The 26,859-nt window shown below is 40.9% G+C and overlaps 2 protein-coding genes across 6 annotated transcripts in view; both read left to right on the top strand.

Annotated features, from left to right (window-relative positions):
* LOC117412961 (connector enhancer of kinase suppressor of ras 2-like) overlaps positions 1-17,815 on the top strand; it is a 28,248-nt gene extending 10,433 nt beyond the window's left edge. The window contains exons 5-22 of one of the 4 annotated variants that reach the window (XM_058997540.1): positions 853-894; positions 1,455-1,574; positions 5,381-5,440; positions 6,189-6,257; positions 6,866-7,000; positions 7,278-7,354; positions 8,023-8,192; positions 8,367-8,545; positions 9,273-9,303; positions 10,161-10,336; positions 11,039-11,112; positions 11,761-11,832; positions 12,805-12,878; positions 14,427-14,500; positions 14,850-14,970; positions 15,366-15,544; positions 15,927-16,316; positions 16,719-17,815. In XM_058997540.1, the coding sequence (XP_058853523.1) occupies positions 853-894; positions 1,455-1,574; positions 5,381-5,440; positions 6,189-6,257; positions 6,866-7,000; positions 7,278-7,354; positions 8,023-8,192; positions 8,367-8,545; positions 9,273-9,303; positions 10,161-10,336; positions 11,039-11,112; positions 11,761-11,832; positions 12,805-12,878; positions 14,427-14,500; positions 14,850-14,970; positions 15,366-15,544; positions 15,927-16,316; positions 16,719-16,751 (2,076 nt within the window). In that variant the 3' untranslated portion in view covers positions 16,752-17,815. Of the gene's footprint in view, positions 1-852; positions 895-1,454; positions 1,575-5,380; positions 5,441-6,188; positions 6,258-6,865; positions 7,001-7,277; positions 7,355-8,022; positions 8,193-8,366; positions 8,546-9,272; positions 9,304-10,160; positions 10,337-11,038; positions 11,113-11,760; positions 11,833-12,804; positions 12,879-14,426; positions 14,501-14,849; positions 14,971-15,365; positions 15,545-15,926; positions 16,442-16,718 lie in introns of those variants that run through there. The other 3 variants (XM_058997538.1, XM_058997539.1, XM_058997537.1) reach the window with 3 other exon arrangements.
* A 110-nt stretch (positions 17,816-17,925) lies between these two features.
* LOC131699713 (cation channel sperm-associated protein 4-like) lies at positions 17,926-26,287 on the top strand. Of its 2 annotated transcripts, XM_058997541.1 has the most exons (11): positions 17,926-18,622; positions 20,072-20,158; positions 20,694-20,837; positions 20,964-21,065; positions 21,706-21,803; positions 22,355-22,484; positions 22,785-22,918; positions 23,348-23,522; positions 23,718-23,929; positions 24,512-24,674; positions 25,447-26,287. In XM_058997541.1, exons 1-11 carry the CDS (start codon positions 18,593-18,595, stop codon positions 25,540-25,542), a joined length of 1,371 nt encoding a protein of 456 aa, XP_058853524.1. In that variant the 5' UTR covers positions 17,926-18,592; the 3' UTR covers positions 25,543-26,287. The 2 variants fall into 2 exon arrangements, with proteins under 2 accessions (XP_058853524.1, XP_058853525.1); XM_058997542.1 differs by lacking the exon at positions 20,072-20,158.
* Positions 26,288-26,859: the final 572 nt, after the last annotated feature.

The raw sequence follows: 26,859 nt of genomic DNA, 5'->3' as shown, positions 1-26,859 counted from the left end.
ACAGTATTGAAATGGTCCAAATATGAAGCATGGTAGCATATGTAGTATACAGATAATCTGCTGTGTGATAGACTGTAAAATGAATAGAAACGTTGATAGACAGTAAGCATTGCAATGCCTTGTACTATGCTGGAGTTACGCAGAAGTATTTGTTGTGTCAACACTGTGTTATGCCAGGTTATTACTGAACTCCTACTAAAGTCAACTCTGCTTATCGTCAGCCTTTATGCTCAGTCCTCATTGCAGGTTGATTATACACACGTTGCACACCACATTAGTCAATGCAAAATATTCAACAGAATAAGTAATGAGATCTTATTTCAAAACCTTTTTTTTTTGTAGACCAAACTAATTTGCTTGTTTTAGATTTGATTTCCTCTTTACTGGTGTCTGAAAATCTAGCAAAACCATAAAACCGAGCATGGTACAGATGTGTTAATTAGGACAAATATAATTGGGAAAAAATGTAGTTTTCTTTCAGTACTGCATGCAGGAGTTCATAATGAAAGCTAATTTGCTAAAGTACTTCAAACTTGCTTTGAGTCATGCAGGACCAGCTCAATCAGTCACAGCAACATGCAAGTGAAGGGCTGAGTGACTGAAGTTAATCTGTAACCCTATCAGCAGGTCCTCGTTGATCATGAATGCTGGTGCCTTAACTGTTGCATAACCATTTTTTAACATTTTATTAAACCTAGTAAGAAAAGGCATCAGATTGCTGTCCACCTTTTCATAGAGATAGAGAAAGTCACTTTACATTGACACTATTTTCAAGTTACCGATAGCTACCATTTTTAATTTACAGCTGTAATAAAAATGTGTTGTGTTTTTTTTTTTTTTTTTTTTTTCCAGGACAGCACAGCTTATGAAAAAGAAAAAGAAGTCGTGTCCATTGTGAGTATCCTTTGTTTCTTCCTGGTCTCGCTGCATCTGTCATTATTTCAATTTGTGTCTCATTCTTCTGTGTAATGGAAGCTGTTTAACGATGAAATCCACAGAATTTAAATCCAGCGCTCAGCTGAAAGTTTACTGTGGTGAGACTAGAACAAACTGCTTGCAACAGTGAGTGTCAGGCTCACTAAAGCTGAGGGACAGTAGCCCTGCCCTGAACACCCCCTGCCTGCCAGCAAGCTCCAGATTATATAACTTACCCTGCACTCCAGGGAGCGTGCTATTGCCTTTACTGAATGACCCACTGATGACCCTCATGAAACATTAACAATGATGACCAGACAAGTCTAGCTGACACACCCAGCCTTCAACATTCAATGGATCAGTGCAGGAGTGCATTAGTAATGTGTAAAATTATGCTGGCCAGTATTTATTTAATCCCTTTTGGAGGATCAGTCGGTTTCTTGAAACATCACACCCTACGCTGCCTCCTAGTAAAACTTCAATAGCATTTGCTTTGGGTGCTGTTTTATAATAATACTGTTCTTGTCTCCTATGCCCAGTGTAAACAGCTCGTTGACATCTGTGACAGCATCCTGAAGAACAGCTCAGAAAGCCTCCTAAACCACACTGCGAACCTGGAGAGTGTGGGGCTGATCCCTGTTGCACCTGGAGAGAATCTGGTAGGCACTCCTCTTAATAATGCATGCATATGCAAGTATACAGAAAACACCTTAAAGACGTCATTTGAATAAGAGATCTAGTTTTATTGGTATAGCAAATCTTAGAAATAGGAAATGCTTTCATTTATTGATTGTTATTCCTGAAAAGGATGCTTACCAGTGTTTCAGAAAATATCCTTGAGATTAAACAGCTACACAACCAGGGATGAAGAGTCTGCCAATGACATAGAACCAAGAACCAGAAACCGCAGATTTCTAAGTGGACCTGAAAAACACTTGGAGTGTCTGTCTGTTAGCTCAAACTAACTTGAGCTTCAATTTCATAATGTTTGTCAGGGATGTCGTTTCAGTCTAATTTGACTATTCCATGGAGACGCCCAACTGCAGAAAACCCAAAAAACAAACCCCCCAAAAAACCACTGACACTAAAGTGTGTGCTACATATTGTAGGTGTTTCAGAAAAAATGTTTTGTTTCCAGTACATGGCCTGAACACCACATACAGACGTGCTCAAATTTGTTGGTACCCCTCCACAAAAAACGAAGAATGCACAATTTTCTCTGAAATAACTTGAAACTGACAAAAGTAATTGGCATCCACCATTGTTTATTCCATATTTAATAGAAATCAGACTTTGCTTTTGATTTTTTATTCAATATAATATTGTAAATAATAAAAGAAAAATGGACAAAATGGACAAAAATGATGGGACCGCTGACCTAATATTTTGTTGCACAACCTTTAGAGGCAATCACTGCAATCAAACGTTTTCGGTAGCTCTCAATGAGACTTCTGCGCCTGTTAACAGGTAGTTTGGCCCACTCTTCCTGAGCAAACTGCTACAGCTGTCTCAGGTTTGATGGGTGCCTTCTCCAGACTGCAAGTTTCAGCTCTTTCCATAGATGTTCGATAGGATTCAGATCAGGACTCATAGAAGGCCACTTCAGAATAGTCCAATGTGTTGTTCTTATCCATTCTTGGGTGCTTTTAGCTGTGTGTTTTGGGTCATTATCCTGTTGGAGGACCCATGACCTGCGACTGAGACAGAGCTTTCTGACACTGGGCAGTACGTTTCGCTCCAGAATGCCTTGATAGTCTTGAGATTTCATTGTGCCCTGCACAGATTCAAGGCACCCTGTGCCAGGCGCAGCAAAGCAGCCCCAAAACATAACCGAGCCTCCTCCATGTTTCACTGTAGGTATGGTGTTCTTTTCTTTGAAAGCTTCATTTTTCCGTCTGTGAACATAGAGCTGATATGACTTGCCAGAAAGCTCCAGTTTTGACTCATCTGTCCAAAGGACATTCTCCCAGAAGGATTGTGGCTTGTCAATATGCATTTTAGCAAATTCCAGTCTGGCTTTTTTATGTTTTTCTTTCAAAAGTGGAGTCCTCCTGGGTCTTCTTCCATGGAGCCCACTTTCGCTCAAAAAGCGACGGATGGTGCGATCAGAAACTGACGTACCTTCACCTTGGAGTTCAGCTTGTATCTCTTTGGCAGTTATCCTTGGTTCTTTTTCTACCATTCGCACTATCCTTCTGTTCAATCTGGGGTCGATTTTCCTCTTGCGGCCGCACCCAGGGAGGTTGGCTACAGTTTCATGGACCTTAAACTGTTGTCACAGGAACATCAAGCTGCTTGGAGATGGTCTTGTAGCCTTTACCATTACCATGCTTGTCTATTATTTTCTTTCTGATCTCCTCAGACAACTCTCTCCTTTGCTTTCTCTGGTCCATGTTCAGTGTGGTGCACACAATGATACCAAACAGCACAGTGACTACTTTTCTCCATTTAAATAGGCTGAATGACTGATTACAAGATTGGAGACATGTGTGATACTAATTAAAGAAACAAATTAGTTTGAAATATCACTATAATCCAATTATTTATTATCTTTTCTAAGGGGTACCAACAAATGTGTCCAGACCATTTTGGAATATCTTTGTAGAATAAGCAATAATTCATCTCTTTTCACAGCTTCTTTGCTTTATTCTATGACATACCAAAGGCATGCAAGTATACATGATACAATAGCTTTTAATTTCATCACTTTTCAGGAGGAATGAAGCATTATTTCAGCTGTAAGGGTACCAACAAATTTGAGCACGTCTGTATATGTATTAAAAATATATATTCTGTATAATGGAATGGTTCAAACATTATTTTTCAAACAGAATTCCATACAATTCTTGTGCTTTTTTGTGTGAAGATTTTATCACGTTGTGGGAGCTGATATTGGATATTTTTTTTAAATGTGAGCAGTCTTGAGGAACCAGATTAAAATGAAATGTACTCCTTGACAGTGAGTGTAAATGTGCAGTACAAAACACCTCTTTTTTTTAGCTTTGAGATTTATTCTGGCCCTAGTGGAACACACAAAGCACGCAGAGCGACAGAAACAATCGGAGTAGAGTTCAGTCTTTCATATGGTGATGTTGCAGAGCCAGGCTGAGATCCTGTTCCATTATTCCTGTCAGAAAACCAATGACAGCCCATAGGAACCAATGCAATACCCTCTCTCATCACAGGACCAATATCACCCAACTGTAGAACCAATTAAAACAGCAATAGCCAGGAGGCATCATGCCCTGCTGAGAACCTTCTAATTACAGGCTTTAATCCTATGGGTTGAAGCTTTTGGAGTGCTAACCTCTGCATGTGTTTCTTTAACCTTTGGACAGTGTGTTACAGGAAGCCTTGTACAGTGTTGAGCCATTGCACACCCAGAATTAGTTTCCCTGTAATTTAGAACATTAGAGCGAGACACCATTTTGTAACCCATAGTGACACTAAAATCTACCACAAGAAAAAAAACAAAGATTCTTCAACTTGGCTGATTTCCATACCTTGGGGCCCTTAGCTTTGTATAAAGAAACAAAAGCCAGTTTTTATTTCATTAAGTTTGCTATTTGTTTAACCTTGTATGGATTGCTTCCTAGTGTGGGTTGGAATTTATTTGAGAGGTAGGAGGTTTTTTTTTTTTTACTGTACTGGCAAGCTGGTTTCAATGCAGTAGGCGTGGGAGAGTTTATGACTTTATAGCCAATTATAAATTGCTTATGAGAAATTGAATGAAGACCACAAGGGCTTGTCAGAATTCAAGTCTTATCTTCTCCTGTGTACAAATGTCATCCTGTACATAGAACATACAAAAAAAGAACAATTTTGTGTGTAATTGTAGTTGTATTGTGATTAATAGGTTGTGTCGAGGGTCTCTCGCATAGTTTAAACAGCCAGAATCTCTCGCCCAAACTACACAAAGTGACATCAACAACAAGAGACGCCCTTAACAGCGCATACTAACTTTTAAACTGCAGTGAAATGAAACAGTCTGAACTGTCAGCTGGACTGCTTTTTAAAGGGCTTTCTATTTAGTATGTTTTCAGAAAGCAACCTAAAACTTGGTTGCCAGTCAAATAGAATCAAAGTCCAGAATCCTATTGAACAGCACCTGCCATCACTTTAAACAAACTGGACTGTCAACTCACTATCACCTGTGTAATATTCCTCTGAGCCGAATAATAGCAATGTGTGCATAAATAACATTACTAAGATGAATGCTACCAATGCCTCCTAATGGTAGGGTAATATTCTTCAAGTTCTAGAATACTGGTGCACTGTTGTCAGTAGACTCTTAATGCTGTTTGTTTATCCAGACTGTACAGAGTCGTGTTCTGGATCTGGAACACAATAAAAGCAGATGGGAGAGATAATCCACTTTCATATGATGACATTATAATATCTTGTTTGTGAATGCAGATTTCTTGACGTCATTTAGAATAGCCCTTAACCCTTTTTTTTTTTGCAGGGAATTGAGATCACATCAACTGGCTCAAGCCTTCATTTTGTGACAGGAACGGCTGCTCAGGTGGGAGTCTCCATTTACCACTCCAGCCAGTCAGTGGACTAATATACTTTAATCAAATAATTGAATGCATATGAAGCTTGCCATTTTCTAATTTATAATCCAGTAAATGAACCATTCACCAGAGAGGCTAAATATCCATGGCTGCTTATTCAGGGTGTCTGTGTCATTTTATTGTATTGAAAAAAAATGCAGGGGACTGCTTGGCACAAGTATTAGGAATGTGTGATGATTACCCCAGGTCTCTTTGGAGTGCAACAGCTCTGTGGATTTTTCTCTTTACATGTGTAAATGATTGCAAGCCTGAAGGCACATTCCCTACTGTGGAGGTTAAGATATTTGTGGAGACGGAGTTTAAGGATATGCTCCATTAAAACAAAAACTATTTAACTGAAAATGCCTTGTTTTGCAAGGATATTTTTTTTCAAAAAGTTGAAATCATTGTTGATGCATTGTAAACCACTGTTACAAATACTGTATAGTTAACGTCAAATATACAAGTGAGTTTTTGCACAAACGATCAGGGGGAACATCTTTCACAATGAAATGATTAACCCAAATGAGAGCGGTCCCCCGTGGTGGCACGCTGGGAATCCCACTTGTGTTTCCCCAGTTCACAGTGAGCTGAGCTTGATTAGTGTCGATAGGGCTCAGTGCTGTACATGCTGTTTCTCACAGTGAGCTGAGCTTGATTAGCATCGATAGGGCTCAGTGCTGTACATGCTGTTTCTCATGTTTCTGTGCTCCACAGTCGCCAGCTGGATTCTGTGAGCAGATCCTGCCAGGGGACGAAGTGATTCAAGTCAATGACCAGGTTGTGGTATGTATCACTTTGGGAGGCACATTATAATCCATGCACACTTGCCAGGGTAAATGTCCGTGTGCATGCAGGGGAAGGATGGAAATACATAAGACTCCCATTGCATAGCGCAGTGGCCCATTCCATGTTTTACACTGAGCTTACCCTATCAAAACAATAGGACATATGACAACTACAGGTCTCAAAGGGCTGATAAAATATTTAAAACTCTTGTTAGCGTAACAACATTTTCATTTTTTTGGCACAGATGGCACAGAGTCTAGGGTTCTCTTTGTGGTCTGTAATTATTGTCAGACAAACCCCATATATCTCAGAAACCATTTGAGATACACAGTTCATATTTGCTGGTTCTAGAATTACATTCCCTGGTGACATCCAACCAGGTGTGGCTGCCTTGGTGTCGTACTAGTTTCTAGACAATAAGACACCAAACAACTTGATATACTGGCTTTTAAAACAAAATACTAAATACTATTTGCCATCCGTATTTGTTTCCTCATGCAGGTAGGCTCGGCATTCTGAATTTACATTACGCTGTGCCCCAGTTGGGGGTTGCTTTGATTTTCCTTGATCGAAACATTGATACCTACTTTTGTGTTGATTCAAAGGTGGGTTGGAGCAGACAGAACCTGATAAAGAAACTCCGGGAAAATCCTGAGGGTGTGACTCTGGTTTTAAAGAAGGTGCCTATCTCCTTAGTAAGGCAGGAGAAAGCCACAAAACCTCCAGATTCACAGGTACAGGTAGGCACTGTGTGGCAAGCCACCTCGTCTGACAAGTGCGCCAAAGTAGCCCACTTTAGGAACAGTGTTGTCCAAGTTCATTAAAAATGAACAACAATTTAGCAGGAAGTGCAGTTCCTGCTTTTGTGTTTCACTGCTTGTACGTCACTTCAACTACATACTGTACAGCACTGGAGGAAGAACGTCTTTGCATGCTCTTGCCTGCTCTTGCATGCTCCGGCTTGATTTTAAAATGAAAGATATGTGTGATAACAGCAGCAATCCTGTTTTTCTGTAGGTCCCTGGAGGTCCCGAGTCTCCCACAGTATTCAACAGGGTTACTGCTTCTATAAGGTCTCTTTCCCAGCTTTCCAAGTAAGTCATCCTATTTCTTAAGTTTTTGATACTTTAAACTTCAATAAATGTTTTCTGTCTTGAACTGTTGCATGCGTATCAAACTTTTTGTAATACAGCAATATATATATATGTATATATATATATATATATATATTTTAAATAAGTCACACAAAGTTTCGTGAATAGGGCGAGATTAACATTTAACAGGAACGCCCTACAGAGCTGATAATGTAGCAGTATTCCTGAAGGGTGTAAGTGAAGAATATTTTATTGATTGGTGATTAGTCTTTGGTATCCTACAGGAAAGAAACAACATTTCATCAGCATGTCCTGTTCTAACAAATACTTTTGCAAAAGAAAATGTATTCAAATCTACTGCTTGAAGTTATAGCGTTTTTTCATTTGGAACCAACCAATATTTTATAGTAAAAATGACAGGTAAACTAATTTTTTTAGCAACAAGTTGACAAAGTTTGAAGTTTTATTCTCAGCACCCATATAAAGGATACAACACCACCTGATTCTGTACTTTGTTTGTTACTATTTGTATAGATATCATGGGGCATGGGACCGGTTGTAGTCGCTTTTCATCCATGCAATACTTGGACCATATTTTATTTGATTACATTTTTTTCAGTTATTTAATTTCAGGGAAAAAATAAATACTGAACACTTTTTCTTCCAAGGAATAAAGGCGAGAATTCAGAAGAGAAGAGTCTGGGAGGGGGATCGGAGGTGTCTGAGGCTGGGGGCGATAGCGGGTACTCCCTGAGCCAGTCCACCTGGTACGATTCCGACCAGGAGGGGGAGCTACTGAGCAAGGGGGACCAGACCCCTCCATCTCTGACCACACCTGGTAAGAGACACTCCTGGCACAGTGTAATAAATTGACGCCACCAGCACCCATGTTTGTTCAGAGTAAGGACTCGATTCTTTAAGCTTTACCCCAGTGCAAACACTGTGCATTTAAACTAGAAGACAGACAGGCAATGTAATGGTAATGAGATGTGTTGTGCTTTGTTAACACTAGAAAGCCCTGTGCGGGAAGGCAGTGTCCACAGTCCTGGGATCAGTCCGGAGAGTGCTGGGGCTCCCAGTGACCCCTCATTCCTTCCCGGGACCCTCGAACTGAAACGCTACTCCTGGCAGCGCAGGCACAGCTTTGAGCAGCAGGGCAGTGATTCCGAGATGGCAGCACAAACACATGAGGTAAGTGAGAGGGCTTCTTCAGGGCTTGAAACTCGCACTAGCCCTGCACCCAGACCTGGGTTTGAAGAATCAGAGCCTTGGTAAATCTCTCTGATTGCACAGTGTGAGTAACTCACCTGAGTCAGTAGTTTTACTAACAGGAGTTGTTCATGCAGCTCTAAGGGAGGAACGCTTTCATTAACATCAAACCCAGGACTGGGTGCCAGGCTAGTGCAAGTTTCAACCCCTGCTTCTCCATCCTCAATAGCTGCATGGAGTTTTTTCTGATTGTTCTTTAATATTACCAGTTCCATTGACTTTTTTTTTTTTTGTTCTAGTTCAGAATCTATTCTATAAGAAAAATATTTTAATAAATTTTTGGAATCAGAAATATTCATACCAGTATTTCTTACTGTCAGAGTAAGAGTAAAACCTTTTTTTAAGACATAGAGGTGACTATATTCAGCTGTTTATAGAAGGATCCTTTCTGTGAATTTGAAATATGAATATTGTCCTTCCATGTTGGCGTTTACAGAAGATCTTGAAAAATACCTTCGGCAGAATCATTCGCAGATCACAGTATTGCAACAGGGTGGATTTGAAACATTGTGCACACAGCTATGCCAAAACGTTTTGCATCACCCTATAGAATTAACTAATTTCAGTGGTCCTGTATGATATTTGGTGCTGGATTGTACATCACACTTAATATGCAAAACTAATTAAAAACCTTCTCCTCTTTTTGCAGGAGAGAGCTTCCAGAAAGTCAAATACAAAAGGTGAGGAACACAACCCATATCTCCACTTTACCCTTCCATGTTCATGCACAGCATGCATGCATTCAGCAGTGGTTATATTTGCATGTTTGTATCATCTAAACATAGATACCACATGCCTTATTCTGTGATGACTGTAGATCCCTTCTGACATGTTGTTCTCCAATGAATATGAAACTTTTAGACACAAGAAAATCAACAGTTATCGTATAACATGATGCAAATGTGTAGGTATTGATTTCTTAGATTATTGCAATAGTATATGACCAGTGCAATCTCTCTGACATCATGATTGAAAATCCTGTGATAAAACCACATGGCACAGTCTGTTTAAACAAGCTTCATAAACAGCCCGTTGACAACAAAGCAACAGCAGCCTGTTGCTGAATAATTGATTTGCTTAAAGTCAGATGCTTAACTGACTTGGTTAAAAACCATGACCTTAAAACAAGACCAAAGCACTTGTCATATAATAGCTGTAGCTGTAGCTGTCTCCCTTGGCCACCTCCTCGTACTCACGCTGTGCCCTTCTCTGGGTGAGTCTCACTGTGGTGCTGTCAGTGTTTCCAGGGGTCTGTGTTCTCTGTGCACTCGGTCAGTCTCACTGTGGTGCTGTCAGTGTTTCCAGGGGTCTGTGTTCTCTGTGCACTCGGTCAGTCTCACTGTGGTGCTGTCAATGTTTCCAGGGGTCTGTGTTCTCTGTGCACTCGGTCAGTCTCACTGTGGTGCTGTCAATGTTTCCAGGGGTCTGTGTTCTCTGTGCACTCGGTCAGTCTCACTGTGGTGCTGTCAGTGTTTCCAGGGGTCTGTGTTCTCTGTGCACTCGGTCAGTCTCACTGTGGTGCTGTCAATGTTTCCAGGGGTCCGCAGTACCGCCAGTCGCAGACGTATCTCGTGTCGGGAGCTGGGCAAGGCTGACTGCGAGGGCTGGCTCTGGAACAAGAAAAACGAGAGCAGCGTCTTCGTCACACAGAAGTGGCAGCGCTTCTGGTTTGTGCTGAAGGGACCCTCGCTGTACTGGTACAACAGCCAGCATGTGAGTGTGACCTTTAAACCGTGTTCAGCATGGGCCTTCACTGACTCCCTTTACACAGCTCCACTTCCCTTTGGAGTATTCCCTGTGTCACCGTGCAGCTTGGTGCTCTGTTCGTGTTGCTCAACTCTGCCCAAACTGCCTTACAGTTATGAGGAGCCCCTGAATGTGTCTGCACCAGGTTTGAATGGAGTAGCCGCACTGGAAACTGAGAATAACCCTCTTAATGTATCTACAGAGCAGGGACAAGCTGTGGTCATGTGACCTTCCCCATGTTGCCTGTGCGAGAAGGACCACCCTTTTGGGGTTGAGGGAGCAGTTCCCTCCATCCCTATCCAGTCTCTTATTTTGTTTTATTTGGATTACTGTCTTATGAAGGCAGCGGTCAGTTTGAACCTACAGTACTGTCTGTGATAACTGTGGGGTTACCTAAAGATTTAAAAGCACCTCTCTCCTCCATGTTGGTCCGTCCCCCACGCTTTGCTGAATAGTTGACATCTACATTTCTGTGCCATCCTGCTTTACAGAGTGTGGGACAGGTTGACTGAGTTTAACATTTCTTCTGAAATGGAGTGTCTGTGTAGATATAATGTATTCAAAACCTGACATTTTTCTGAAAGGTTATCTTTCAAATTAGAGAATCAGAAAGTCAGTTGCCACTAGACTCACTTCATAATATCTTTTTATTTGATTTTTTTTTTGCAGGAAGAGAAGGCGGAGGGTTTCATTAATGTCTCTTCATACAATATTGAAAGTGCTGGCGATCACAAGAGGAAATAGTAAGTCTTTAACTGGAGTGCTGGTCTATAATCACATCTTTACAACAGCAGATGGTATGTGATCAGTGGGGTCCTATTCATAAAACTAAAGATTTTTTAAGGAATGTTTTTGTTAAAGATGGTTTTGCTAAGGACTGTTTTATGTAAAACCCTTATTCACTAATTTAATCAGGCTTGATTAGAAGACAGAAGATTATTCTTATTTTCAAAACACTGTTTAAGAACATTCCTTATAAGTGTTTTGCGAATAGGGCTCAGTGTTTAAAGCAGCAGAGTTGTTATACTGAAAATACTATTCTTGGGTTGCTGTTTACTAAATTATTCCATGGTTTACACTTACACTTAATAAGCTAATTGGCTGTCCAGTTTTTTAAGGTAGTTGGTAGTTTATCCAGTTTTTTATATTTAATCTTCAGCTGGTTTCCAGAAATAAAAGTTGCCTGTCATTTGTTGTTATTAATTGAGAATTTCTTCTGTACTGATATGAATTTACTGGGGAGACCTATGCATGATATTTTCAACATGGGCTTCAATAAGTCAAAACTGTTTCAAAGAGTTTGTCTCCTTACAGTTGAGAATGATTGAAAAGGCAGACGATTGTATACATTGTATTTTAGTGGTGTACCTTTCTGTGATTCTGTTTTACAGTGTGTTTAAAGTCTGCCACGAGAGGTTTCGGACATTTTTCTTTGCTGCAGACAACGTTACAGACATGAGCAAGTAAGTACGGGGACCTACTGTACTGTAAAAGCAGCATCATTCAACCTTTTAACATACTGTTCCTACCCAATACTTGCATTCAATCGAACACTTGAAAACCCAGTTTCCTAAACAGCATTTCAAATGGGTATGTTCAGGGTGCTGGACTGGAGCAGCAGACTCACTCACTTTGAAGGCCTAGTTAGGAACCAGATCACATCACACAGCACAGCTGACAGAGAGGCCCAGGACTGACTAGGGGGTGTTCAGGTCAGGACCGAGGTGCTACAAGTTCATAAATAGAAACAGATGAGCATGCACATAGTTGTGTAATCTCTAATCTCCATCCATATATAGTAAAAAGAATTGACAGCGTGGTTTCAGCATTTCAGCCTTCGTCATTGAGATGAGTAGGCACTTATTTTGCTCACCCGACACCAGGCAGGATATATGCAGAGTCTACTGGTGCTGTACTTTATCAGGATGAGGATACAGTTACAGAGAGGGTAAAGGTGGTGTGTGCTGTCTATACTGGTTTACATGGTTCCTCGGAGTGATGAAACTAAACCTCAGGTTTGGAACTACAAAGCCTAGAATTCAATTTAAAAAACATAAACTACATTTACTGAGGGTATATTCACTGAGGGTATCTTTACTGAAGGTATATTTACTGAGAGTATATTGCCAGGGATGACACACCACTCTTGCTAGAAGGAACTGCAGGGTATCGAATGTGGGTGTTGTTTTGCTTTAGAGGCCTCAGGTGTCATTATTGGGAGTTATGAATGAAAGCTAACCTCAAGACCATCTGTATTTTTCGGGAATATTGAATTTCTTTGTTTTGAGATGCTATGTTGTGTGTTGCTGTTTTCGCTTCGATGCTTTTTTGTGCTTCTGATGTGTTTTACATCCTCTTCTGCTTCGAAAGGCTGCATTTCTGAAGTGCGTTTATGTAACTGCACTTTTTTTTTTTTTTTCTTTGCCCCCCCCAAGGTGGATCAATTGCTTGATAGCCGCTATACTAAAACACAAGCAGTACAGCAAGAACTTCCCAAAGAAAGAGGAAGGTAGAGTGGCTGCCCATTCATATGAATATCCCCCCAGCAGTGCCAGCATTATGTTTCCCCCCTGGCTGTCATTTATTATTACTTTATATCTTGTCCACTGTTATCAGCAGAATATGTATATACTATACACTAGCTTTAGAGACAACAGCTATCTGCTCTTCAGGTTCGTGGAAGCTAATGCAGTGGATGATCCTAGCTCACAGTATAGGTGTCTGTAACATGTATAGGATATCCACACGCTCCGTTGTAGATAGGACTGTGTGATGGACACTTTGTACAATGAAATACAACACAAAGTCATTTCCTTAAATAATCGTGTTTTGTGTGTTATTGAGCATACAAGAGTAGTATTTAAAACACTCTGAAGTCAGGGCACTTTATGTCTCTGCTTTCATTAGTCTTGCATCTTCTCCATGGTGTGTTGGTTGATGCAAGCCTACACACACTCTGTGCCAGGGTCGCTATTGATTTTTAATGCAGTGCCTGCTGAGCACACCATCCCTTTCAGATAAGGAGTTGTCATGGCAACCTGGTGTACTCACTTGAGCTTTCAATTGCTGGTGTCAGCTTTTGTGTCTGGTTCTATTATGCACAGCCCCTGCTCGCTGCCATCAGTCAGGGCCATTGCTTCTGCTTCCCAGAATCCTACTGGAGAATGACACTGTAGTGCGGTCAAGAGTCCACTTCTAAATATGTGCATGATACAGTCTGTACCCCAAACCCCAAACCGACCCCCGGCAGAAATCGAGAAACGGATATTAAACGAGACAAAACTATGCTTTGAACTCCACTGCAGAGGTGCAGTAGTGTGCAACATCGCTTTGCATGCAACTTGAGAGCTCAATGGGATGATATGCTGGGTACCTGCAGCACAGCAGTCAAAACAGGCAGATAGCTGGAACTAGGAAACACATTTCACACACTGTATTCGCAGTTGCATGTTGTATTTTTAATTGATCTCAAGAAGCCCCAATTAAACTTTCCCTAGAATAATAGAGATCCTCTCACACTGAAGCCATAAAGAGCTTGATAATAATGTATTGCTGATGACATTGGGTAGGGAGTTCTGTTTGAATCACTGTGATGTGTTTTAAATGCCATTCACTACATGCAACAGGTTTTTGCAAGTGTTATTTTTCATGAAGTGGAGAGGAAACAAAATGTTTTGCACGTTTAGTTTCTGATACTCAAAGCAAATTTTGCAGGAAACTGCAATGTAGGATTTCAGAGGAACGAAGAACAGTTTCCCACCCTGTCATTCTGCATGGGTTAACGAACAACTCTGGAAATCAATGGGTCAAAATGTTCACATAAGTTACTAAACTAAGGACCCAGTATTTGCACGCTTATAATCATGGCAGCTTATTTCCATGTGCAGTACTCCACCTGCTGGTGAAAATGGCATTTACATGCAGTGATGATCAGCTGTGGAGGGGAGAACAGTTCCTGAAGAGTGAGCGATAGCTGTTGAATAAGTGACCAGTCAGATAAAGTGTGTTTATGTTAATAATGATTGAGCTTTCTGGCTCTTCCTATCCACCTGTGTAGACTGTTACAGCGAGACTGAACCTGAAGACGAGGACTCAAACTCCCCACGAGCTCCCAGACACAAGGCTTACACAGTGAGTAGCGACAGTGCCTCGTTTTTTTATAACCATCCCCTTCTTGCTGTCTTTCAAATGTTATTTTTTTAATAGCTCTGCTTTCATTTTCTTATACCTAATTGTATACCTGTGTTCAAGAGCTGTTTTTTCAGCTCTAGTTGCCTGTCATAGAGATATGTAACAGTTCTAAGCTTTGAGAATCTTGCCAAGGTTGCTTTTGACTTTTTTTTTAAACTTCTGTGATATGATGAGTTAAATACAGTTTTGATGTATTTAAAAAAAACTGCTTTGTAATAGCCCACAGTAAAAAAAAAAAATAAGAAAAATCAGAGATTGAACTGGTTTGGTTTGCGATTCCCTTCCACAGAAACGACAAAGTGACGGGGTTCAGACGATATCAAAAGGCAAAAAAGGGAAAGAAGCCAGGAATAAAGAAAATATACCCCAGAGTGGAGGAGCCACCTCGACAGCAGAGAAGACCCAGACAGGTAATGAGCAATACACACCCAAGGACAGGGACTATGCGTTCAAAACCGAGTACACTGCATCTCTTTGCCTCAACTATTCACTTGTGCATTTCAAGTCTTAATTCAAACTTCTTCTCCTGTGGTTCCACACTCCGGTCCTTGAGATGCATTCCAGTCCAGGTCTTTGTTCCAGTTAAGATTCAATTAATCATTTTTTTTTCAAATGCATGTCATAAAAAGAAACTGTGATCCACTCTATTCAAGGTGCCAGAAAGGTGCATGTCTTGTGGTTAGGGTGCATATTACTCTCGTCACTTGTTGTATGAATATATAGTTGAGTTAAAGGACGCACAGAGCTTCTCAAGTGCAGCCTTGTTTGACACGTTTCAGTTTTGATTTCTGCATTGTTTTGTTAGGGGTCAAGGATGACATGGACAATCTGTACGATCGTATCAAAGAGGGAGGGGTCTCCCTCATTGGCAGCCAGCAGCTGTCCACCATGGATCACTTCAGGAAATCCTTCATCAAGAGGAACAAGAACCCGGTGATCAACGAGAAAGCGCTGAGACTCCGAGCGCTCAAGAGCACGCTCAAAGTAAGCTACAGAAGAGCGTTCTCTCCACACTGCTCTAAGGGTTAGGCTTTCTACTGATCACATTTCATACCTGTTTTTTTACGTGTGCGCTTTGTTTCTGCTAAGCTTACAAACGAATGCCTCTTTTCAACCATGGGAAAAGCTGAATTTCTGAAGTTGGGTGGTTTTAGAAATGACCACTAGGGGTGTGCAATGGTCAATTTTGTCATTAAAGTTACCAAAGGGAAAATCGCAGTTGGAGTGGGGATAGAACATATTCCATACTTGTATGAAGTTGCTCTTTTGAGTATGTGTGTGTAACTACACATTGCCTATAGCTAATAGCCTGTGTTGCAAAATAATGTTGCTTTAACAGCAAAATGAATTATTTTATTTGCGTTAGGCAAAAGAGGCAGAGCTTCACGTCATCAACGCAATCCTGGACGACCCAGAACTGACGTCGCAAAAATTCAAAGAGTGGAAAGTCAAAAACGAAGACCTCTGCAATGAAATTGCGAAACTGACCAAGGCGAAGACGTTGTTTCAAGGTGACCAGCCTGCCTCGCTGTGCAGCAGTGAATCAGGCATGGATGAAGAGTTGCCAAGCCCAGCCACTGACTCTGAACTCAGGGTGCCTGAGGTGGACAGTCTGGCAGGTTATAGAATAGAACGGGGAGAGTTGCTGGTGGATGATCAACCGCCAAGCCCAGGACTAGAGTGTTCCCCGCAAGCGATGATCTCTGAAGCGAAGCCACGTGACTCACTTGAAAGAACGGCTCACGGCAATGCCACAGTAAGCAGTAACCATGCGACGGTCAGTGTCTCTTCAGAGGATTATTTCTTCATATAGGCAATTCAGCCTATAACATTCACAGCAACTGATACGGAGACTAATGAAGTGTGTGTATACAGTATATATATATATATATATATATATATATATATATATATATATATATATATATATATATATATATATATATATATGTGTGTGTAGTATTACCTCCTTAAGCAAGGATTTTGCCTGGCTGGGTATCATGCTCAGCATTATGGGCTAGAGTCTCAAAACCATTTACTCCAAAACGCCATTACCATGATCCGATAGTAAAACCACAACCAGTAAACATACCAAAGTGAGTAGTGTGATTTTAATCATTATTTTGTTTTGTTGTTAATAGCGTTTTTTTACTTTCAGACAAATGAGGAGCCTGTGGTCAGTGCACACTGACAATCTGTAGGCCAAAAAAACACAAGGTCAACTTTTACAAAACAGTACAAAATGCAGATAGCAGCCAAGCTGAAAATTGACGCAATGACCAGCACTGGCCAGTCATGATCAGAACTGATAGTTTTCAGCCGGTTATGCTGATTCAAGAAAAAAAAACTGTCTATTTCAAATCCCTTTGCTGTAAATTGACATTGTCTATTGTTATAAACCTGTGTCGAGGGTTTTATATACGTGATGGTTATCCAGTAAGAGCTGCTGGAATTCTCATCAGGAGTGCTGAAGGAGAGTTCAGAATCCTGAAGGAAGTGCATCTGATAGAAATCAATCTCATAGAAGCCCTGCTCACCACAGCGGAGTGTCACTCTTATTAAAACAAACCAACCCAGAACATGCCTCAACTAAAGAAGAACTGGAATCCGACTTAATACCGCCTCTCTTTGACAGCGTGAACACTCTCATTAAATGCAGTAGAAGGGATTAGTGTTACGATGTGATTATGTTTGGATTTATTGGGACTGGTAGTTAAATGCTGAGTTTCATTCATGTTACTGTATCTAACTGTATCTGTCGGGTTTGAATCCTTGCACGATGGATATTGTTTGTATTTAGGATCTTACAAAACAAACAAATAAAAAGATTTTGCCCCACCTCTCCCTTTACTCAAAGGGACAGGTGGTCAAACAAAGTTGAAAGGTCGCAATCCTACATGCCTGTTCTTTCAAGAACGAGGAAGAACGTGTCATGTTGAGAGAACAAGGATACCAAGCAGCAGTGACAGCAGTGGATAAAAAGGGAGTCCGTTTTTTTAGGTTGGCACAACAAAACGAAGAGCATTTTAACCTATTTCACTTTTCGAAAATCTGTCCCCAAAGTGCCTACATATTGAGTCGAGGGTGTGGTTTAGTTTCTGTATAAATTGTAAACAAATGATTGTATATAGCTAAGGTTTGCTGAGGTTAAACGATGGTCTAATTCATGATTACAATATGTACTGTACTGTATATGTACTGTAATTACTGTCATACAGTGAACAAAATGTAAAAATAAACATTTTAGTAAATTGGTATGTTTTTTCTATTTCAAAATATGATCTCTTGTACTCAGAAGAGGGCTTACACTGTTATGTTGTCCATAACGCTGCGATGTTTGTCACAATGCACCCCAAGACATTTTGAGTTTTTCAGCATTATTCCTCCACTTTCAGTGGTTGTTTTAGTGCTTCATTTGGTATTCATTTAAAACGTCATTGGTAATGAGCAGACAAATGGTTGTAGTGCAAATTTCTGCCAGTTTCATTATAAATTAAAACAAATAATCAATTAGATGCAGTAGTGAACCGTTTCCAAGTGCATCACTTGTTTGTGCAATTCCTGGCTTGAATTGAATTTTTTGAATACAGTAGTTAATATACAAAAAATCCAGATTATTGCATGTTTATGGAATGTTTGTACATTTGTCTTTCTTGGCTTTGAGCTAAACATTCCATTGTAATCATGTGATAATGGCTGGCCCCACCCACTACTAATTTATTGAAGCTACATATTAATTAACAACACCGTTCCTTATGTGCCTTATTTATCATTGTGTGGTAGCCACTGTATGTGTGAATGACCCCAGCGTTTTATTTCAACAGGAAGTAACATTTTCCAATTATGATCGTGCGGGCATACTGAGTGACGTCATGTGCGACGAACGTTCTTGAATTTACAGAATAGTGCACTTGACAAACGTCATAAAGCAAAACAAATTGTGTAAACGTGGAGTAGAGAGGTGAAGCGCCACATGGCACCGAGTGAAAATAACCTAGACCTAGAAAAGGTATTTGTCTAAAGCCACGAAGAATGGAAAACACAACAGCATTTACGGGAAAGGTAAGTTCGATATTCATTTTTCTTTCATCCTTATCGCTGGCCCATTTAATAAATGTGCAACTGAAAAACAAAAGAAACTTGTTTAAAGCTAATTGTGTTCTGCGATTAGAACCAGGAGGTAATGGATACAGAAGTATTGTCTGTAGCTTCATGTTAGTTAGACAAACCAGTAAATACATACTTTAGGCATAATTCTAGGTAATATTTTATCCTATATTAGTTTAGTTTCTATTGAAGACGGAATAATTAAAAACTAGTGGACAAGTGCAAAGAATTCAACAACATACCGTACTTAACTTTTTTTTTTATAATCACCAGTCGTCTGTAGTTCGCCAACTCACCACCAGGCGGTACTATTTCACCATTTCCCTGCGTCTCAAACCGAATCTACGTTGTAATCTGCTTTGTTCCCTGATCAGCAGTGTGCAGTTACAATTTGCAAAAGTCATATATAATTATATATAAGGCCATTTTGAATTGTTTTTGAGTAAGGCTCCAGCTCTAGCATAGCTGATAAGTCTGAAGGTCTCTGACCGTCTAACTGTACAATTAGGAGGCTGTGTAGGAGGCTGTGTGGTCCAGTGGTTAAAGAAAAGGGCTTGTAACCCTGAGCAAGTCTCTTTACCTCCTTGTGCTCCGTCTTTCGGGTGAGACGTAGTTGTAAGTGACTCTGCAGCTGATGCATAGTTCACACACCCTAGTCTCTGTAAGTCGCCTTGGATAAAGGCGTCTGCTAAATAAACAAACAATTACCAATCTTCATTGGGAAATTAATGTCTTTATTAAAATATATAAAAGTCACACCACTGGTCTCATAATAATAATAATGAAGATGAGCATACTGATAAACAAATTATAATTGTAAACCCTTTATCATTTTGGTTTGTCAGTTTTGAAGCTAAAATGAGTGTTCTTTTGTATTGCAGCAGTGTGGAGTAGTGGTTAGGGCTCTGGACTCTTGACCGGAGGGTTGTGGGTTCAATCCCCAGTGGGGGACACTGCTGTTGTACCCTTGAGCAAGGTACTTTACCTAGATTGCTCCAGTAAAAACCCAACTGTATAAATGGGTAATTGTACGTAAAAATAATGTGATATCTGTATAACGTGAAATAATGTATAATGTGATATCTTGTAACAATTGTAAGTAGCCCTGGATAAGGGCGTCTGCTAAGAAATAAATAATAATAATAATTGTTCACATATTTGCACAAGCAAGTCTACCAGTACCTTCATTTCTTGTGCTGGGCTTGTTTTCCTTTTTTTGTGTTTTTCGTTTAATACAATTCAAATGTAAAATCACTTCCTGTATTGTAGGTCAGATTTACTCTAACGGTCTAACTTTCAGAACTGGCACTAGTGTGAACCGTTCTGCCTTACCCAGCATGCCGTGCTCTCCCCTCGAAGCAGTGGGGCTGTTTCCTTTTACTGTGTTTTGTTTCTGTAAAGTAGAATTGTGAGAAGCGCAGGAAAAGTTCAGCGGCTAAGGATGAACCCGAGATTGAAGTCATTGACTTTAAAGAAATCCTGCAGGTTAAGGTGAGAGTTAAGATCCACAGGACAGCAATAAGGATAAATAGGAAGTTCTGTATATATCATAGACTATAACAAGTACGTGATTGTTCAGCAGTCAGTTCACAGGGGTCTCAAGAGGCAGCTGGCTCCTGTTTTGTCCCCTACAGTACCACGCCGTACCAATTCCATTTATATAGCGTCCTGCACGTCCAAGTGTCCTTCATGTCCAAGTATCCCAGAATGCTTTACAATAACAGACTGAAAAGAGCTCACTAGTAAAAGGCCAAATCAAATGCATATGTTTTAAAGATATAAAAATATTGATTCCAAATAGAACCCAAAAAGTTCCAAAGGGGAGGAGCTTGAGTACTAAATTCTGTCGCACCGTAGCTTTCCAATCGAGGGATTTGAATTGCCACGCCACCGCTGTTGGCTCAATCAAATTCAGGGCTGTCCTGGATGCCATTGACAGTGCACCTCGCTGACAGTGCTCCGTGTGTGTCTAATTTGTTGTCCAAGCCCTGGCTGGTTTATTTCCTTATTGATTTATGTATTCTAGGATGACCAGCAGGTGGAGAGGTATGTGTCCCACGTGCTTGTCGGATCGCTTATAGATCACATGGTTTATAAGATGTGTATCTTGGGTTTGATTATCGGGAACTCCATTATGATCGCCTGCCAGACCAACCCATCCATTGCCGAGGTATGAGAAAACAGCACACGGTTTTATTTCTTTTGAGTGTTTTGATTTGTTTCTAGTTTCCTGTTGTGGTGCCTCCCCTTCTCCACAATCAGTGTGGTTTATCCCTTTGATCTTAATCTTTTCCAGACATATGATACCGTGTTCAGTGTGTTTGAACACATGGTCCTCACAGTGTTTATCTGGGAGATTCTTGTGAAATGGTACTATGGGTTTTATATCTTCTGGAAGGTAAGAATTTGCTACGAGGGAAGGCAATACAATATGTATGCAACATTTGGAAATATTAGCTCTCGTCTTTAATTATCATTTTTTCCATGAGAAATCTAACCGTTAGAGAGTACGTTTTCACTGTCCCCTTATTTTTAATGCTTGTCATTGTTTTATTACAATTACTCAAATTCTGTACTGTGTTACGTTGATTTCTAAGTTCAGGAGCTGCTAGTTCTGAATACATAGGCTAGATCTGACAAAGTGTATTTAGAAAAATAAGAACAAATATACATTCAGCACTGCACTTGATGAGAAACACATTATTTATTAAGATGCCCTTATTGTCCCCTGTTTTGTGGTTTGAGATTCCCCTTATGAAAGTTTCCCACAGTAAAAGCACAGCAAAGTGTAATAAAGCACAGTGAAAGTGTGGTAAAGCTTAGGTAAGCATTCTAAAGCACAGAGTGGCATGGTAAAGCATATTAAAAAAACATGGCACACCAGGGTAAACTATGGTAAATACATTGTATAACCATGGGAAAAGTACAGTGTAGAAATACCGTGGTAAACTTTTATAAGGGTCATCTTTTCTTTAATCCAGTCGTAAGGTTTAACATCAATCTTTTCTACAGCCAAAACAGTCCCCTTCTGTTTTTAGGATGGTTGGAACATCCTGGACTTCCTTATTGTCCTGTCCCTGGTTCTGGGGCCTGCTGTGCAGGTCTTTATGAGCAGTAAGGTGTTGAGGATTCTTAGGTGAGAAATGAAGGTCGGGGAGTTTAAAAAATAGATACTTTACATATTTAAGACAAAGCTAAAACAGAGTTGAAGCAGCCATTTAAAACAGGAGTCTCAAACTCCTGGAGGGCCGCAGTGTCTTCTGGCTTTCGTTCCACACAATCCCCACACAAAAGGCAAAGCTATAAACAACTAGACAATTAGACAAACTTCACCAGTGTGGATTTATTTCACTGTTTTAGTGGTGTTTTGCCTGATTGTATTGGTCTCCTTCATTACTGTGAGGTTATGTCGATGCTGGTGGTGCAGGTCATGGTACTCCCAACAACTGGGGGTGGGACATGTGTTTCCTTAGAAAGTTAAATTAGTGTGTTTGTGGATATGTGAGCTAATAGAGAATTATCTGAGCTGAGCCGAGCCACACACTGGGGACACACTGGGATTCCAATGTTTTTGTTCAGACACCTTGCGATTGGTCAGTGGGATTCCAATGTGATTATTGAGACACCTTGTGATTGGTCAGTGGGATTCCAGTGTGTTTGTTGACACACCTTGTGATTGGTTTGCAGGGTGCTGAGAGTGATCCGCAGCATACGGGGCCTCACTGCCCTGCGTGGCATCGCTATGATGGTCCAGGTCATCTTACAGTCCATCCCAGACATGGCTAACATCTTCCTGCTCCTGGTCATTTTCATGCTGGTAAGGAGCGCCACACAAACCCTTCAGCTGCCTGCGTCCCCTCATTGCCACAGTACCCACTACCTTGCACCGAATAGCCAAAAACGACATCTTCTGAAAGCTGGCACATGCACAGCACAAGGGTACGTCCCACCATACATCAATCACTGGGTTTGGACAATTCATTAATTCATTAGAAAGACCTGCCATATCACAGTCAATGGGTGTAGGGCCACCAAGGGAGGCTTGGACGACACTGATTCATAAGAACATAATGTCTATTACCAAAGCTCTGGTCCTGGTATTTGTTGATCTCCACAGGTGTTTGCTGTGTTTGGTGTGACGTTGTTCGGAGCTGATGTACCGCAGTCCTTCGGAGACCTGGCCACAGCCATGTATTCCCTCTTCATCTGCATCACTCAAGATGGCTGGATGACAATCTATAAAGATTTTCAGTACGGATTACAGATCGAGTACCTTTTTAAACCAGGCAACGGGAAACAATTTAGTTATCACAAGAGGATGAACATTCTCTTGTGTAATTGATTCATATTCCTAGTTACCTTCTAACTCTAATTCAGTAGTAGATAATGTAAGTTATGTAAGTATTAACACACAAGAAGGCATGGGCTGTACTGAGTGGCTTCAAACACATGGGAAGTTGGTTGTATCAATGCAAACCACGCATTGAAGTGTGTTAGTGGGCTTCTGAAAAGGCTGGTGCTGAATTGGGAATGACAGAAAAGTGCACGGTTTCTCATTACTGGGATTGAATATGCAATAGTGCATTGTGAAGTTCCTTTTTAATTGCATGAATCCCAACAGAAAGTTCATGTTTTTGTTTCCCCCCAAGAATGAACAAGCCCTTTCTTTTCTATTTATAGAGCCGAAGGTGACGGTCTGAAGTATGGGGCTGCTATCTATTTCTTTGTCTTTCTGACTGGTGGGGCATTTATCTTTGCCAACCTTCTGGTTGCCGTGGTGACAACGAATCTGGAGCTGGCAATGACAGAGTATGAAGACGTGACAGACGACAAGGGAGCAGCACAAGCCTCAACAGTGAGTGCTTGTAAACGCATTGTGGAAGTTCATTCCAAACATGCTCGGTTGGATTGAGGTTGAGATTGTGGTGACAATGGAAGATGCCTCAGTTATGCTGAACAGCCTAGTTGCATATGACCATCATTGTGTCTGCTAAGCACAAGGTTATTTGCAAACCTCTGACTCTGAATCTATCCCCGCTTTACCATGTAGGAGAAACCTGAAGAAGACCTTGTGAAAGATCTGGAAGTGGTGCATCTGGAGCAGGTGATAAGGGAGACCACTATGACCCGTCGGCAGAAGCCCCACAGGATCAGCTCCCTGGAGAACCTCACCATTGTGTCATTCGAGCAGTTCTGCGTCGTGCTGGAGGCCATACAAAAGAACAGGAAGGACTACAGGATAATCCGACAGGAGCTCAATGGGTACAGTTACTTTTGATGTGGTTGTTTTTTTACCTACAGTAAGCCACTTGGGATTCAGAAGCAAAATGGTAAGAGGGTTGACTACTTGACCTTTTGAAGTTATGGATAATCCACCTGTTGTGGATGTGATCGATAAAGACAGTGCTGCTTTGTGCCCCATGTTCTTTAACCTCTTACGTGCACAGTGTATATTGAAGCAGTATAGCATGACAGGGTGTAGCTGTGGCATATCTCCAACCCTGGAAGTGGCAATATCCCACAATGACACACACACCCAGGAGTGCCATATTGGGATTAAACCATGACTAGGAAAATGTCTGAAGAGAATAACCTGTTGAAATGAATGGAAGGGTGATCAATGCCATTGTATAATTAAAACAGTGATGATCTGAGCATGATCCCACTGCTTGGAGTCTGAAGACCAGTGTTTCTTATAAGTTTTACCTTTGTGTTCTGCTTGACTTCTATACCTAAAATGCCACATCTGCCTTGTGTGGATGTTCAGTCTTTGGATACGCGGGAGGCAGTTAACATCAGCACCCTTTAAGTACAATGCTGTGATGGTTTCTGCTGTCGTTCCAGCATTGCTGAAGAGGTCCGCGGGATCCTGTTCAACCGAGAGCAGGAGCAGGAGGTCATCATGCGCAACAAGCAGGTGCCGATGCTCAACGAGAACCTCCTGATGAACGAAATCGCTTCTGGGAAGACCGGGGACATGCTCTCCACGCTCATGATGCTGGAGAAGGTAAAAAAAGGAGCTGTGAAAACATGCAAAGAAACGCTCGCCGCTTCTTATCCAATCCAAGGTCGAGCCATTGCTCCCCAGTGCGCCAGGCAGCCACAGTTTATGTATTTTTCAATTCAGTCTGTTTGGACTGCCTCCAACACAGGTTCCAATGGCCCCAGTCCCCTTGAGGTTCATAGCTTGATTTTAGCAGCGTGATTTCACTCCTATCGGAATTCTGTAGTAAACATGTGGACAACGCACAGGGTAGGGTTTATTGTCATGGTAAATATTTTGAATATACAAATACAGCAATTCAACAATGACATCTTTGCACAAAAATAACTAACATTCACACTCATAGCTTAAACTCAGACGATGTTTTTTACCCTTTTACACATGGTGCTTACAAGGGTTCAAAGCACAGGACTTAGAAACACTGGTGAGTGAGTGAACTTCACCGAGGGTTCAGAGGTAACTCGCTGATGCCCAAATTCAGATCTAAATAATGGAAACTGGGTATAAAGTTAGAGCTAATGGGGTTTGTGATACCAGTAGGCTCATATTGAGACCATATTTAGTAAATATTTTGAGCACTTTTAAAGAGATGCAAGACATGAAGGCAAACACTCACCAAAACACCAGGTGAACAGTTTCCCTGTCTTTGTATCAATGATATTTTCTCAAGAGCAATGCGATCCCAGTTGCTGTTGTAGGTTTATGAGTTTGTAATAAGAGTTTGAATGATGGCTTGACTCTGACTGCACTCCTTTTAAATGTGTTTTAACTTCAGGCCAATATGATCGACTCTGGGGGCGCGTCTCCGAGTCTCTACCAGAAGGGCACAGTCCTCCAGTCTGTGATGAAAGTGAAACGGATGTCAATGTAGTTGTGCCCACGCCGACACAGCAGGCTCCATTCTTCTCATACCATCCTGGTGTCAAAGGAACGTCCCTAACATCTAGCGCTTTACAACCTGTTCAGAATAGAAATTATTTTCTGTTTTTTCTTTTTTTTTTTTTACACTGAAATGAACTATGACCCTCAAGACCCCCCCACCCAAATTCGGTCTTTCTAAAAAAAAAAAAAAAAAATTAACCTGAAACTAAAATCATAATTGTATTCATATTACAGTTCTCAGGTTGAAAGAGATATATTTGAACCCCCCCCCCCACACACACAATATTTCAATATTATTGTATTTGTAGTACTTTTTTATTAATCGGATAATCAATACCTGTTTCTTCCCTGAATAACAATATCGTAACCCCAGGAATAATGTAAACAGTGGCGCTCGGTTGCCTTAGCAACCACTAGGCCCTGTTGTCCACATACAGTTTGTGCTGGCCCATCAGGCATGGTGGCCCTCAGTCAGAGGGTGGAGCTCAGAGAGAATGGGCTTGGAAGTTACCCCATATGGTATGACAAACAGAGGGAGAGGAAGTCGTGTGGATAATCTGTGTCATTAATGAGACGATTACAATGTTTGAACTCATGTTGTGCCCGTTGTGATGGCTTCATTAGAGCTTCAGATTGTTTATAGTAATAAAGTTATTTTGACATCCATTAGAATCAGTGTTTGACACATTTAAACCGCAAGAGCCGTCACATTATATATATAACTTTATTCAGCACTTCACTAATGTGCAACATAGTTGATATAAGAAACACCTGTAAACAACATCAGTATTCTTTCAGTACATGACAAATCTCATACAATACAACAGGCATTTACTAGGCTTGTTCGTACTTCAAGAATGAGAAATTCACCTGCGCAGATAAGTTTGGTGTCCCTGTTTTCCTGAAGTCCATTGAAACATACATAAATGCCTTTTAAATAGCTAATAACACTATTACTGCTTTTACAGCTGTCAGAATGTCAGGTCAAGTACAGGAGACAGTCATGTAAGTCACTCAGAACTAATCACCCTTGACCTTTAGTTTTTCATTGCTTGAAAAACTCCAAATAAAGAGAATCTACTGTAGTGAGTGATTTACCTCTAAGCTCTTCAAAGAGAGCAGTTCTGACGGTCTTGCCTGGTTCTGCTTTACACAAACTACCACTTACAAGAAACCAAGGATTCAACGGGCATTGAGACAAAACTACAGTATCCCCTTGGCTGAGGCATGTATGCAGCTAACATTGACACTTCTTGATAGAGGGCTTCTCCAGTCTCCAGTGCCATCAACACAGCACTGAACCCTA

The sequence above is a fragment of the Acipenser ruthenus genome, chromosome 23 (genome assembly GCF_902713425.1).
Source record: "Acipenser ruthenus chromosome 23, fAciRut3.2 maternal haplotype, whole genome shotgun sequence".
Taxonomy (NCBI): domain Eukaryota; kingdom Metazoa; phylum Chordata; class Actinopteri; order Acipenseriformes; family Acipenseridae; genus Acipenser; species Acipenser ruthenus.
This window is presented reverse-complemented; position numbering and strand designations above follow the sequence as displayed.

Bases quoted from the DNA above. Each gene is read 5' to 3' on its own strand.
- LOC131699713 (XM_058997541.1), top strand. From the start codon at position 18,593: ATGGAAAACACAACAGCATTTACGGGAAAG. The intron at 20,838-20,963 runs GTATGAGAAAAC...AATCTTTTCCAG, and splicing joins CCAACCCATCCATTGCCGAG to ACATATGATACCGTGTTCAG. The intron at 22,919-23,347 runs GTACGGATTACA...TTCTATTTATAG, and splicing joins ACAATCTATAAAGATTTTCA to AGCCGAAGGTGACGGTCTGA.